The 16,039-nt window shown below is 43.0% G+C and overlaps 1 protein-coding gene across 2 annotated transcripts in view; it reads left to right on the forward strand.

Annotated features, from left to right (window-relative positions):
- Nucleotides 1-16,039, forward strand: part of THSD4 (thrombospondin type 1 domain containing 4) — a 634,788-nt gene that overhangs the window by 147,360 nt on the left and 471,389 nt on the right. For both annotated transcript variants that reach the window (XM_058294432.2, XM_004451032.4), the window contains exon 6: nucleotides 72-174. In XM_058294432.2, coding sequence (XP_058150415.1) covers nucleotides 72-174 — 103 coding nt within the window. The remainder of the gene's footprint in view (nucleotides 1-71; nucleotides 175-16,039) is intronic.

Genomic DNA, 16,039 nt, shown 5'->3' on the forward strand with positions numbered 1-16,039 from the left:
TATGCTGGGATTTGACTGTGCGTGCAAAAAGATATGGATGTTAATTGTGTATTTAACATCTGTTTTATTAGGTATGTCCAGAAAGCAGTAGAAGTATCCGGGAAGTACAGTGTGCATCCTACAACAACAAGCCATTCATGGGCCGCTTTTATGAATGGGAGCCATTTGCAGAAGGTAAGAAGAGACCTAGTCCTGTCCATAGTAATTATTTTTTGTTTTTTCTCCAACCTTGTTGCCTTCCGGTTGATTCTGGAGGAATTGATGCTATCCTGGCTAAAGTGTCAGTAGGGCAAAGTGTGGTTCCACGACCAAGGGGAGCCTGTGGGATCTTTACCAAAGGTAGCATAGCTCAGGTAACATCTGGACTGTCCTCAGCATAGAGGCAGGTGAATGAAGCATTGATAGAAATGAGCAACCTCCAAAGACAGGGCTGAATGGAACAGAGCAGGATCAAGAAAGCAGTCGGAACAAGAGGTTCCAAACTAAGCTTGTGAACAGTGAGTACGGGACGGAGTTTCCCTTTTTTCTGGTTCCTGTTACAGGGGCTGGGCTGGTGTGGTAGCTTCAGAGAACAAGTAGGTTTGATAACTGTATGCCTTTCAGGTGTGGGGACCCCTCAGGCTGCTTCCAGAGGTGGAGAGTAGTAGTCAGGCACCTCCCTTGGGACGGAGGTCCCTGCGGTTTCTGACATTGGTGGAGCTTGTTGATAAGATCCTGGATGCTGGAATTACTTTTCTTTGTTGAAATTCAGATGATTACGTGGCTTTTGACTAAGAAGCGTTAAGTCTAAGATGTTCCCATCCCAGAGAAAGCAGGCTTGGTGAGTCAAGCAAAACCTCGTGGGAGTTCTCTGCTGGCAGCCAGGCCGGCAGGAAGGGAAGAGTCCAGTCGCCTGTTGTGCTCAGCGGAGGAGCTCTGCCCGGCCAGATGGAGGGGGCCTCCTCCCCCCAGATCTGCGCCTGAGGCAGCGGGAGTCGGCCGAAACCCAGAGCGGGGAGCGCTGTCACTGTGCTCAGGATCTGGAGAAATTGTCAATGGGGAGAGGACTTGAGAGTAAGTCGTGCCAATTTCACCCCAGAGTTAGTGTCAGGGGTGAATAGTGCCTAGGTAGAAGCTCTAGGGGAGGAGACTTGGGGTCAAGTGCTTCCTGGCTGCTCTGAAATGGAAAATTGTTTTGGTTTATGCATTTTTCTCAGGGAGAGCCTGTGGGTTGAATTAATTTCTCAAAGGGGTCTCATGAACCCCCAAATTGTTATGAACTAACTTGGCTAAAAACAATTGGGGTTATCAGATCGAAGCAGGAAAGATGAAGAGATGAAGCAGAAAGCCAGCTGCATCCAAAAGGGAGGTTAGGTAGAAGGCTGGAAGGTGAGCAAGGGAATGAAGCCAAAAGGGAAGTTTTGATTCTGTGGATTAGAACTTAGTTCAGACTTCTTTCATTCTTCAAAATCTTAGGCTAAATGCGAGGTGGTATCCTGATTTGGATCCTGGAACAGAGAAAGGGCATTGTGGGAAACCTGGTGAAACCCACAGGAAGTGTGTTATTGAGCCAGTGTTAGTTTCTTAGTCTTGATAAATATACCCTGGTATAAGATGCTAACATTAGAGGAGGCTGGGTGAAGGGTGTACAGGAACTCTCTTACTATCTTTGCAACTCTTCTATAAATCTAAAATGATTTCACAATGAAAGTTAAAAAAGCATTGTGCTCTCAATTACCTCAGTTTTACATGCATTCTGGAGGAGACAAAGTCTTTCTAAGGATGTACTTATTTGGGTAAAGCAACAGGAAGGATGTTGTTTCTGGATTGATTGAGATCTACCCACTTGGGTAGATAAGGAAGTAGGTTTGATCTAGCCAAAATCAGATATCCTTGGAGAGGCAGGCCCTGATCCAAAGCCAGTGCTCCCCTCACATCTAGAGGTCCAGCGGAGGCAGTGATTTTCATCCCTGGCTGTGTACAAAAATCACTGGAGAGCTTTTGAGAAATACAAAAAGCCCGAGTAATTGTGCCTTAATTGGCCTGGGTTGCAGCCCAGGCATCAGGAATTTTTAAAGATCCTAAGTGATTCTGATGGGCAGCTGGGGTTGAGAATCATAAGTCCAAGAGGAAGGGTCCCTGGAGAGGTGATGAATTCAGCCTTGAATGAGGGGGCAGAATCATGGGTGACTCCGAAACTGATGAGCAGAAATTCGTTCCTGTGTCAGAACAATGATTCTTTTTTTTTTAAATGGTGTTTGTTCATTATGACTTTTTAATCACAATTCTTTTTTTTTTTTTTTTAGATTTATTTTTATTTCTCTCCCCTTCCCCGCCATTGTCTGCTCTCTGTGTCCATTTGCTGTGTGTTCTGTGTCTGCTTGCATTATCCAGCAGCTCTGAGAATCTGCGTCCCTTCTTTGTTGTGTCATCTTGTTGTGTCACCTCTCTATGTGTGCAGTGCCACACCTGGGCAGGCTGTACTTTTTTCATGCGGGGTGGCTCTTCTTGCGGGGCACACTCCTTGCACGTGGGGCGCCCCTACATGGGGGCAACCCTGCATGGCATGGCACTCCTTGTGCATGGCAGCATTGCGCATGGGCCAGCTTACCACATGGGTCAGGAGGCCCTGGGATCAAATCCTGAACCCTCCGTATGGTAGATGGTTGTTCTATCTGTTGAGCCACATCCGCTTCCCAGAACAATGGTTATTATCTGTGAACATTAAGAGACATGTTGCCATCTTCAGCCAGAACCACACCCTTGTTTTAATGGGCAGCTGTGAATAATAGCTGCCTTATTGTGATTCACTGCAAGGAAAGATGGCATCGTCCAGCAGTGCCCCCTGTACAGGATACTGTGCAATCCACTGTTTCCCCCCTTTGTTGCAGGGTTAGGGGTGGTCATCTGCCAGCACTGGTATCTGAGACACCCAGATCCTGTCAGCCCGAGTAGCCCACATCTAATATCAAAAGTCCTTTGCATGTTGCAAAAAATGCTTTTTGATAATGTCTTCATGTATTCTAAGTATTGCCTGCAGATACATGGTTTTTATGTATGATTCTACCTTTTCTAGTTTTTCTTTTTTGTGGTTTTTGTTGACAGCTCAGATTTGTGCTGGACTTAAACTGTGAGACCTGGGGACATTTTTTTTTTTTGTCATTTGATTTAATTTTATTTTGGAAAAATTGAAACATGTGAAAGTAGAGAGAATAGTATAATAATCTCTTGCATACCTTTCACTTAATTTTAACAAACATCAGCTCATGGCCAATCTTTTTCATATATGCCTCACTCTCTCTTCCTACCCTCAGATTTTGGGAAACTATTTAAATTCGTATTGCATAGCATTATTCATTGGTGGATATAATAGGTCTATCAGTTGTCAAGTGACAGAAACACAGCATTTAAACAAGAGAGGTATTTTGCCAGTCATATTACTGGAAAGTCCAAGAGATGGATTGGGCTCAGGTACGTTTGCATTCCAGAGATTCAGTAACATTAGGAACCTGCCTTTCTCCTCTTTGCCCATCTCTTGGTTCTGCTCACTCCCTTTGCAGTCAGGCAGGCAGGCTCCCGTGGCTTTGAGCTTGCAGTCTCTCTCACCTAGTGACTTGTTTCATCTCAGGCACACCGGATTCTGGTCCTGTTTCTTGTGTGGGTGATATGTCCATCCCTGCACCTGAATTCTGGGGGATGAGGGTACTCAAAGCCAGCTCAGGTCATGTGACCAATCCTATGGTGGGGAGCACACATCACATGAAGTAGTGTTGAAGGGGTGGGGATTGGGATAAACAGTAAAAGAGATCCCTCTACAACAATCATGGCCTCCTGACCATGAGCGTATGAGCAAATTAGGATTCTGGTGTTTTACAAAGTAAAGGAGAATGCAAGAATCCACTGTCTTCCACAGGGTATTACTTTACCTAGGAAAGTCATCATTCTTTTAAAATACTCACTGACTTTAATATGTCTCGCGCCTAGAAGGGGAGGAGGAGCCCATGGTCCCTGAAGTTGCGTTTACTTTGGCTTTGTTTAAATAATTTTTTTTTCTGCTGAGATTGTTTGCTTGATTTTATCCTTCTTCCTCTTAAATGACTCCCAGGACTGACCAGTGGGAGGAAGACACTGTTAATGTTTCTGCAGGGTGTTCAAACTTTATGACTGGATTTTGCATTGGGCTCTTGGTTTTGTTTGGATGTCTACTGTTACTCGCATGTGCCTACTTAGGGAAACAGCTGCACTCATTCAGTCCAATGCCACATAGAATAGTAAAATCAGAGTATACACTCTCTGATAAACACATTAATTTGACCAGATGGTTCTTCTTAGGCCTTTAATCACATTTCCTGGATATGGTGACCTCTCCTTAGATAATGTCTCTAGGAATTTTTCTCATAGTCCTAGACCTAACTCTGTAAAGGCGGTGGAACTAGAATTAGGGTGGCCTGTTTACCCAGGACCGTGATGATTTACACCTGTTGCCCTAGTCCCATTACACTTGAAACTGTACAGGCTAGGATGATAAATGGTCAGCCTAGCTAGAAGGGGACAGTTTAAAAGGAATACTCATTTTTAGATGTTGACCTTGGGGAAAATTGTTCCTGATTTCTTGTCTAGGGTATTGGAGCTGGGCAGCATCAGAGTTGCTATGGGTATCGGTCTTAATCTATAAACCAGAGGACAGCTTTGCACTAGGGTAAATTGAATGCATTGTGTGTCCCATAAGAGCTGAACCAAACAGATTTAAAATGTAGAAGCCAGAGGTGAGACTGAGTCAGAAATTGGAGGTTGCTCATTGGTGACCGGAAGAACACCATTGTATCTGTCAGGAATGAGTAGTTTATGCTGCAGTAACAAATAATCCCCAAATCCTAATGACTTTTCACACAACAAAAGTTCATTTTTTGCTCATACTACATGTGCCTATGTTCTACTTATTTGGGGACCCAGGCTGCTAGATGCTCCGTCTCAACTCATGCTTCCACTGAGGCAGGGAAAGTAAATAAGTGAATCATGCATTGGTTCTTAAAGCTTCTGCCAGACTGATATCCATTGGTATGCTACCATTTCAGTGGTCAAAGCAAGTTCCATGTCACACTTAACTTCAGAAGGAACAAGGAGGTACACTCCCACCATGAGCTAAGAAGGCAGAGGAGTAGAATATCTGTGATGAGCCCTAATGACTAGCACAGGCAGAAAGAATTCCCCGAATGCCTTCCTTGTGACTCCCGGTGACTTTTATTAGGCTGCTTGCAAGAACAGTAGATTCACCCCAGGGAATATTAAAGGTGCCACACGGTCTCTAATATCCACAAGACACTGAGACACTTGGCTCAATTTCTTCCCTTTTATTGAAGCTTTGAGAGGGAGGCAGAGGTGGAATGTTGGTGCCCAGTTGCACAGCTGTCCTGCTGCTCATCCAAAAAAGTCGGCCCTGGCAGGGACCTCACATGTAGGCTTAGGGCGTGGGCTGTCAGATAGAAACATGACCATATTATCAAGACCATGAGATGTTAGGGTTGAAGGCTTAGGATGAAGTGCCAGTGGACCTAAAAGAAGGACTTTCATGTTTTAATGAAGCAACTTCATTCATAGATAAATAGAATTCTTACTCCCTACCCCTGTATAGACAGCCCATAGTCGTCATACACCTTTCAGAGTGGACAGTTCAGGTCTCAGGGAAATGAGAGGCAGTTTCCATTTTACTGGTGTGTATTGGGCATGGCCCCCACAAGAGCCATTCTCAATGCTCTCTTGTACAGACCTTAGAATCTCAGTTGGGCCCTTCTCCTAGTTCCAGGTCCAGAGAAGTTGTTAATTGGCAAGATTAGGCCATGTGTTGCTTTGGGGGTGATGCAAAGTACCAGAAATCTGTTGGCTTTTATAAAGGGTATTTATTTGGCATAAGAGCTTATAGTTATAAGGCCCTAAGGAGTTCAACTCAAGGTTGCTTTCTCACCAAAGTCAGTTGCCACATGTTAAAGTAAGATGGTGGGTGAGCTCTCCTGGTCTCCTTCCCCCTTCTTCTTAAGTCTCCGTGGGCCCAGCTTCTTCCAATCTCAGCTCTAGGCTAGCATAGGGCTTGTCTCCCTTCCTGGGTCCTCAGGATCAAAGTTCTCTCCTCTTCCATGTCATGACAAAGTTCTCTCCTCTGGCATCTATGGAGCCTTTTCTCTTTTCTCATGTATCTTCTGTGTCTTCTTGATTGAGTGCCCCTTTATATCACCCCACCAAAGGGGCAAGGACTTAATCTGAGTTACACCCTACTAATGTGGTTGATTCAAAGCCCTAAGGGTAATATAATTTAATCAAGGACATCTCAGCTGAATCTAATACAGTCAAAGTGGATCACACCCAGAGGAACAGACCAGTTTACAAACATAATCCTTCTTTTTTGGAATTTATAAATAATATCAAACTGCTGTAGGGGTTAAGCTTATTATAAAAGACAAAGTCCAAAGGATAATCTGTTTGTGAAAGCGAAGTATATATTTGATTTTATATATATTGAGTATGTAGGACCCTCCCATAGCAAGATGCCTGGCCGGAAGTTGTGGATGTGAGGTTCTGAAGTTTAAGAGCGATACCTTGGGATAGTAGAAGTATGTTTGTAGTCATCAGCCTTCATGTTATAACTGAAGCCACAATGATAGATAAGACCTTCAAGAGAGTATAGAATCATGAGGACAGAGGATCAAGGAATGAGCTTTGGTGTTTGTCCTCATTGAAGAAGCAGAAAAAAGAGGCTCAACCATTAAAGGAGACTGAGAAAGGGTGGACTGAGCAATCGGAGAGGCAGCAATACATAAAATCCTTTTGTGAATATTGCATTAATGTAGCTTGTTATGGTTTACAATGTATTCCTGTTACATCACATGGAGGATCAAGTGAGATAATAAGAATTGCTTATATTTACTGAGTACTTACTACTTACCCGGCACAGTTCTGAGTGCTACCCCATTTAATTATCCTATCCACCTTATGATGTGAGCACTATCATTATTTTCATTGTAAAGAAGAAAAGAGGCACACTAACATTGAATAAATTGCTCTTCATCACCCATCTAGTATGTGCTAGAGCCAGGTTCAAGGTCCAGAGCCAGGTCCAGTCATGTGGAACTAGAATTAGGGCGTGATAAAACCTGTACCCTTAATATACAGTGGAAGCTAGGAAAATAATTTCAAGAAAGAAAGGTGGTCAGTGCTTCTGAATGCTGTGCAAAGAATCAAAGAGAAAGAGAACTGAGAAAAGAGGACTAGAATTCTCTGTTAGAGCACTACAAAAAATTAGGGGAGCCAGTGAATAGAGACGGCTCTTTTTTTAAAAAATGTCACAGGGAAGATATTTTGACAGGGTTTGTTAGTTTAAGGGAAAAGAGAAAGGTTTGTTTAGAATGGGCAAGAAGTGAGGAGGTCTGTAGATTGAGAAAATGAAGATCGTGGAGAGGGAGTAAGGGGTCAACAACAGGTAAGCATTTGTTTTCCCCCTGGAGAAAGTGTATTATTTCTTCTCTGCAAGCTCTTGTAGAAAGCTTTTTCACCATTTAATAAAAAATTCATTTATTCAAGAGAAATGAAAACAAGGCTATGCCTATTCAAAGATTTGTTTAAGAATGTTCATTGCAGCTTTATTCATAATAGCCCCAAAGTGGAAACAAGCCAAATGTCCATCAGCAGCAGGAGACAAAATAAATCATGGAGCATTCACACAGTGGAGTATTGCTCAGCAATAAAAAATAACACACTGCTAATATATAAACAATCGGGATAACTCTCAAAACTATTATGTTGAACAAAAGGAAAGAAGCCAGATGTTATCTGATTGAATTTATATAAAGTTCTAGAATAGGAAAAATTAGACTGTGGTGATAGAGATCAGAACAGTATTTGCCTGCTGGGGTCTGGGGAGGATTGGCTAGGAAGGAAGGTGATGGAACTTTCTGGGGTAAAGGCAATGTTCTATGTCATAACTGACATGGTTGTTATACAGGTGTATACAGGTGTCAATCCATTGAACTGTACACTTAAAGTTCTGTGTGTTTTATTCTATATAAATGGTAACTCAAAGAATTAATGATTCTCTTTCTCCTTTTTTTTTTCCTCTCTGTTGTTTCAACTCCTGAAGGCAACCAAGACTTGCCAGTTCTTCCCTCCCTCCCCCTTTCTTTTTCTTTCTTCTTTTAGAATGCTTTCTTAACTTACTTCATGGAGGAACAAGAGAGTTCTAGGGAAAATTGATTCATATGTATATTATTACTTTTAGAATCGTAAGATTTTCTTGGGGCTAGGAGACCCCAAATAGGTCCAGAATCTTAGGACATAAGCTATCTGTCCATAGTAGTTAGAATTCTTCCTTTTGTTTGTTTGTTTTTCACAAGCAATGGAAACTAATTTTGGCTAACTTAAAGGATATCTAGTAACTCAGAGAATCAACAGGAAGTGTGGAGAACCAGGCTCAATGAAGGACAGAAACTGGTGAAGCTCAGGGGGTACAGGCGGATAGAACTCACTATCTCCTTAGGTGTTGCTGCTGCATGAATAAGCTCCAACAGATTTCTCCATCCAGGATTCAAAGTGCTGGAAATTGGAGTCTGATTGGCTTGGCTTAAGCCATGTGCCCACCCCTCGGACAGGTGCTTTGCAAAAAGCAGAAACTCATGATAAGCCAGAGTGCCCCCCTTGCTTGTCCACTGTAATTTGGTCAGTAGGCTTGGAGGATTATCAGAATATAGCACACAAGTATCATTCTTTCATTCTTGTGTTGCATTTCTGTGGATTTCTACAGGTAGGCCTCCTTAGGTAGGCACACACATGTGACTGTGTGGGTCCCCTCTGTGCTGTAATTCAGCACTGTAATGACCAGTGTGCATTAGCCCAGGAGCACAGGGAGTTCTCAGGTGCCATTACTTGCCCACTATGTCATGTGTAAGAGGGAGTGGCCTCGCAGAGGTAAAGGGTGTCAGGAATGATTCTTTTCCCTTCCCATGACTTTCTTAATCTCGGTCTCCCCTTTAGCTCTCCTGCCTCCCCCCTCCAGGGCTTAGATATGCAAAGCATGTCTAGATCATGTCTAGTTCTTGCATCTACACTTTGGTTTGATCTGAAAAGTAAGGAGAATACAAATCCGGGCAGATGTATATCTCATACCTTTGCAGATATTTTCATGGGAAAATTTAGGGTTTGGAAAAGGAAAGAAGGTTTGAGGGAGAAAACTCTCCTGGCTCTTGGGTATTGTGAAAGAACTAAGTGATTTTACAAGAATCCTGGCACTTGAACCAGTGTCATTTCTAGATGATGAGTCTAGAAAGGCCTCGGGATACATTTCAACATCCAATAAGCAGATTAATCTAACTATGAATAATTTGATGGATTTGAAACCAATCATAGTACTTAAACCTATTGCAAAACATGAACTAATGAAACCCAATCCCATGGTTTCTTTCTACCAAGAACCCAGCTTTCTGCAAAGGTAACCATTTGGTATCTAGAGTGTGACTGGTTGGGATAGGCAAGGTCAGATGTCACCACAGTGTTCCTATTCTAGAGATGCTGGCACTGAGGCTCAGGGGGGTTGGCTAGTCTGCTCCAGGTCATAGAAAGAATGAAATACAAGGATCAGATGAAACGAGAAGTTACATAAGCACAGCCTGCTGAGCTGAGAGCTGTCATTTGCCTCAGGGGCTACATAAGAATCTTCTCCCTCCGTGCAACCAAGCCGTGACTGATTCATTTCCTTTAAAAACAAACAAGTGTGTTTTTACATCAAAACTACCTCCATTTTTTTTCCAGGAAATCCCGGGACTTAGTCTTAATCTCGTAGAGCACAGTTCTCTCACCCTCTAAAGCAGAGGCCACCTGATTGTAAATTCGTAGCGGCATGTCCTGAAGGAGTAGGGGGAACGGCTTGGTTGTAGCAGTTCAGGCTGAACTATGGAGAGTACTTGTCAACATGTCCTGAATTCACAGGCATCGATATCCTATCTCTGCTCTGTAAGCCTTGGCTTCACTAACAGCTAACTATCTGAGGTCGAATTTTGCCCAAACACTTAGTAACTGAGTATATATAGGATGCTTTTTTCTTTAAGATGACTAATTGTGATAGATAGGACCCTGAAATATTAGGTTTTGTGCACAACTCCTTGTTTCCATGGGAGACATTTCTGCGTTGTTTGCTCATTTGGGTCACGGCAGCCCCTGATGGTGTCCGGGGAGCTTTGGGCAGCCCACTGAGGAGGACACACTCTTCCGGGCCCCTTCTGGGCTGGGACTAAGATGGCACAGATTCTGTTGTTCCTCTTGGCAAAGCAAAGGGGATCATCTGGGCTCCAGGGTATGGGATTCTTCCTGTTCAGCTCACCTTTTGTTCTTTTTCTGTATTTTTCCATGCTCTTTCTTTGGGCTACAAGTATGTGTGTTCACTCAGACACATGCATGCACATACAATAGCAGCAAGGTTAGGTGACTCCTTGGGGATGGGATGGTGGAGGGGACAGTAAATGAAGTGCCTGGAAATACTGCTCAAAGGCTAGTACTTTTCCCACATGGAAAAGTGGGAAAAAGAAATGATATAGCCAAAAGAAATGATACCTGTTTTATTTGACAAGATAACTACAAGGCTTATTTTAATGTTCATATAATAAAGTATTTTGATCTCTTTGAATTGAGGTTCTTTAGCTATATTTGCCTTCCCAAAGCAAACCTTTGTCATATTTTACAAAGAGCGTGAATAAACTTTTCCCAGACACCTGGGTGCTTTTAAATCTCCGGTTCCTAATCCAGGCTCCCAAATTTAATCTCTGTTTGAATGCAAATAGGTAATATTTTTCAGGAGCCTTAAAGATGTTTATTCCCCTTGACCCAGTTCAATTATGGGACTCTCTACAAAGAATTAACCCTAAATATGGGGGAATAAAATCTTGTATTCAAGAGCATGCATTATTTATAATCTAAAAAATTAGAAACATCATAAATGTCCAAGAATAGATTAATAGTTAAACAAGTGTACACCCACTAGTAAACTATATGTGCTCATGCAAATGCAGTTAGTATGACCTATGTAATGACTTTGATCAAGTTGTTAGCTTCATTGAATCTCAGGTTTGTAATCTATAAAGTAATAATAATATCAGTTGCCTTGCATGATACTTGTAATAGATGGAATGTAAATATCTATCAGTCAGTATGGTAGCCTGAATTTAGTAGGTGCTCAGTAAATGGGAGCAATTATGAAAAGCATGTATTATCATGGAAAATGCTTCTGTTAATTGTGACAAGTTGTTTTTTTTAAAGCACATAGCATTGTATAAATTTGCGCTCTCCAGTATGGTAGCCACTAACCTCTGTAGCTGTTTAAATTTAAATTAATTAATATTAAGTTAAATTAAAATTTCAGGTCCTCGGTCACACCAGCCAGTGGCCACCCTACTGGGGATAGCACAGATATAGAACATTCCCATGATCGCAGAAAGTGCTGTTGGACAGTGCTGGCGTACGTAGTGTGAGCACAGCTACGTTTGACAAAAAAGCCCTGGATTTATTCAGGAAGGTTATAAGCCAACATGTTAACTGTACTGTAGTAGAAAATGCACAGGCTTTGATATCAAGCAGAAAGGAGTTCAAATGTCTGCTCACACAAGAATCCTAGCTGGGTTACGTTAGGAAGTTTCCTTAACTTCCCCGAGCCTCAGTTTTCCCTTCTGTAAAAAGGCATTAATACTACTTACCTAGGGGGAGTGGGTGTCACTCAGTGGTTTGAGCGCCTGCTCCCAATGTACAAGGTTGTGGGTTCAATACCCAGGACCTCCGAAAACAAAACAAAACATCAACAACAACAAAAAACTATTTACCTTGTGGTGCAAAAGACTAGTAATTATTGGTTAACAGCGATAACTAAACTATTGACAGCTATTATAACTGATACTTTACAACAAGTTAGGATACACTTTGCTTATGTGGTGGACAAAAGTTAAGAAGGTGGTCCTTTTTCGTGCTGAACACTTGATGAAATACCCTCATCTTGCAGTTTCTGATCAGTCCCTATCCAGTGGAAAATCAAGGACCACAGGGGCTCCTTGGACATTTGCTACATTTATGTCTGATCGATGTCTATTCATCTGTGTTCATTTTGACACTGTAGGCAAATTTCTTTGAGTATAAATTATTTGAAAGATTAATATTTTTTCTTCTTTTGTCAGTTCATACATAGTCTGTTCTTCCACTTACATGTATATGTCCACAGTTTTCGTAATAAATGAGAAAATCTCAAGGTTGTCCATGATGAGGAATTTCAAATGTCTTAGGAAATGTGGTCCTCTTTTCCACCACCCACCAATGGCCCCTGTGAAGAAACCACTGTATAGCTTTATTCACAAACATCTTTTTGGTGAATTTTAGATGGTTCAGAAGTAGAACAGAGCATGACCTCTATATGAATTCAAGTTTTGAATTAAGGACTACTAGAAGCAGACAGAGGTTTTGTAAATTAATAAAACCTCTAAGTAATTAATAACTGGACGCTCTGGAGCTGGCAAATAGAATGTATAGCTCAAGATTGCTAATGAGTAATTGACAGGAAACGTTTAGGAAAAGAAAGTGCCGCATGGTACTAGGTTGATTTTTTCCTTTTAACCTTTTTGGAGACGATATTTCTTTGTTGAGGTAAGGACAAGGACAGTGAGGAGTCTCTGATTGGGGTGAGGAGTTAAAATTGGGAGGGAATGAAATGTGCTAGGGGTGGAGGTGTGGAGCTAGGCAGATTTTGCAGGGGTAGAAGAACTAGGTAGACAAGCCTTGTCATTAGTGTTTAAAGCCAGAAGTCAATAAGAAGAGTAGGGGCAGAAGTCTTGCAGAGCAACTATATTTTTCAGATGGCTATTGAATTAATTTTTGCTTTAAAATTTTTATCCAGAGGGCCATAATCTGGGGGCTGAGTTGAGTTTCACCCAGGGGATTGAAAGGGTGTTCCTTTTCTGAATCCAGTGATTTGGAAATAGCTCTCTTCTAAAATAGTATTCCATGTTGATTTTAATGCAAGCAATGCATTAAAAATATAGAAGAGTGGAGCTTTTGGTTCTGGGGGAAATTTTTAGTAGAGCAGTTAACTATTATGAGATGTTTCTGCTGTGATCGTTAGTCCTGCCTGCCATTAGGATAGGGGAAAAATGGAGGGGAGGACTCTTACATTCCAGCCAATTCATGTAGCCTCTCGATGCCAAAAATTAGAACAAGGAAGCATATCAGATGTGTACTGCCCAAATTCCATTTGTTCTTAAGGTTACATAATCGCTCATAATGTGATAACTTTGGCCCTTGTCCAGCGAGCATGTCGATTTTGGTGCCTCTGCGTGCTTAGTGGACCCCCATCAATCAGTCTCTACACCGTATCCTACACCCAGTTGCCATGTTTGCTTAAGCCGGCTTTGGAGGTTGTATAAATTGCTTTAGCAACCTGCTGTCCTACCCTTGGTGATAAATGGCACCTTTTAAAAATCTTTTGGCATGCTCTTAGGGTACAAAAGAGCAGAGCCTGACCCACTGGCATTTATAGTGGTCACTGGTCTCCTGTGGATGTCGCCACGGCATCTCCAGGTGGGGAGGATGTTGGGGACTTGGGGGTATCTCACCCACCCTGGGTCTGGCTTTCTGAGTCAGCTAGTGTACTGTCCTGTGTCACGGAACCTTGGCAAGGGCTGCACAGGGCCTGCCAAACGAAAACTGTGACTCAGGACTGCACAAGCAAATCCGAGTTCAAACAGATTGGAAAGGTACTTTTCTCCCTCCCTTTAAAAAAAAAAAAGAGATTGCTATAATATGCTGACATTGATTCACACAACCACCTTTTGTCTCTCTGTCAGCAGACAGCCTTGGGGTAGCAGAAAGAGCATTAGGCAGAGGGCACAACCCCCGGGCAGAGCCCTAGTCTCCTGGTGCCACAGTTCCTCGTTTGGAAAATGAAGCAGTGACTTCCTCCTGTTGTGAGGCTCCAGTGAGATGATGTGTCTAAAGCCTGTGTATAGATGTTGTAAGGTCCCCTCCTGATGACTGAGTGCCTCCAGGCTGAGCCGTGGAGGGTGAGTCGTGTTTATTGGGCATGTGGAAATGTGGGGGATAGGGCACTCCAGGAAGAGGGAATGGCACAAACAAAGGTTCAAGGACAGGGAAACGCAGAACGAGCTGGGGCACCATCAGTGAGAACAGATTGGCTGGAGCAAAAGGGGTTTGAAAGGGAGACATCTGGAAAACGGACTTGGCCCAGTGGTTAGGGCGTCCGTCTACCACATGGGAGGTCCGCAGTTCAAACCCCGGGCCTCCTTGACCCGTGTGCAGCTGGCCCATGCGCAGTACTGATGTGCACAAGGAGTGCCCTGACATGCAGGGGTGTCCCCGCATAGGGGAGCCCCACGGGCAAGGAGTGCGCCCCGTAAGGAGAGCTGCCCAGCACGGAAGAAAGTGCAGCCTACCCTGGAATGCCCACACGGAGAGCTGACACGACAAGATGACGCAACAAAAAGAGACACAGATTCCCATGCTGCTGACAACAGAAGCGGACAAAGAAACAAGACGCAGCAAACAGACACAGAGAACAGACAGCCGGGGTGGGGGGGGAGGTGAGAGAAATCAATCAATCAATCAATCAATAAAAAGAAAGGGAGACATCTAAGATAAGGTGGGGCTGGCGTTTGGGGCCCGATTGTGAACGGCCTCCAAGAGGAGGCTAGAGAGTTTGGACTTATTTTATAGGCAGCGAGGAGCTATGGGCATTTGAAGCAGGGAAGTAACATGATCAGAGCTAAGCGTCAGGAAAGTTAATCTGGCCGCAAGTTGCTGCAAAGTCTCTTTGGAACAAGAAGGGGTATAAATAAATAAATAATTTGAAAATCTGGCAGCAGTGTTTTCAAATACGTTCTGAAAAGTGTATGCTACATCTTCTGAAATGATAATGCCATCTTGTTCTTTCCGCTCCCCCAACAGCCAGATCCCTTTTTCATTCTCTTCTTCGTTCTCTTTTCTTTCTTTTCTTTTTTGCCTTCTTTCTTCCTTCCTCCTTTCCCCATTCTTTCCATTCTTCTTGCCTTCCTTTTTCTTTCTTTCCCCTTCATTTCTTCTTTTCTTCCTTCCTCTTTTTTTTTATTGTCTTCTTCCCTTTCCTCATTGTTCCTCTCTTTTTCTCTTTTTCTTTCATTTTCACTCATTCACTCTTTCCCTCTCTCTGTGTCTTTCACAGTGTTTTAGTTCTAGACTGCTCAAGAAAAAGCCCTGAAATGGGTCCAGGTAAACAATAGGAATTTACTCGCTCACAGCTGAGGCCGGGAAGAAGTCCGAATCGAGCTCGATCAAGGCGATGGTTTCTTCCTGAAGTCTGGTGTTCTGGGGCTGCCAGTGGCCCTGCTCCTCGGCTCCTGTCACATGCCAGTGCACATGGCAGCACCTCCTGATCTCTCCCTTCTCTTCCAGGTTCCGTTAATGTTCAGTTTCTTGCTTCCTGTGATCTTCTTTCTCTTTGCTTGATTTTTATTCCCTTAGAAAAGACTCTGGTAATAGGATGAAGGCCTAGGTTGGGCTGGGCTGCAGTGTAACTGAAGCAACCTCACTGAAAAGTGCTGCTTACAGTGTGTTCACGCCCACAGGAATGGATTAAAGAACTTGTTTTTCTGGGGTACATATAGCTTGAATGCACCGTAGGTGGTTAGTGGTGCTTTGGAGGGGACTATCCCAAATTCAGCCAGAGGTTCAGAGTACAGGGCAGTGCTTCAAGTCCACCTGCTTAGCCCTGTGTTCCAGGTGTCACTGGGGCTCTATTACTCAAGGCAGTGAAATAATCCAAGTTTGATTTCACCAACTCAGCCATACAAAGTATGGGTATTTTGAATGAGCAGGCAAATCCTCGTGATTCATGTGTCCAGTGATTCTCTAATGAAATGTTTTATAAGAACCTCATTGAAAGGTTCAGTCTAACTGCTGTAACTCGTGGGTAAGAAAGAACAGTGGGTTCTAATAGATATGCCCCATACCCCTGCCCCAGCAAACCTAATAAATGTGTTTAGAATCTGTGTGTTCA

This window comes from Dasypus novemcinctus, chromosome 3 (assembly GCF_030445035.2).
Source record: "Dasypus novemcinctus isolate mDasNov1 chromosome 3, mDasNov1.1.hap2, whole genome shotgun sequence".
NCBI lineage: Eukaryota > Metazoa > Chordata > Mammalia > Cingulata > Dasypodidae > Dasypus > Dasypus novemcinctus.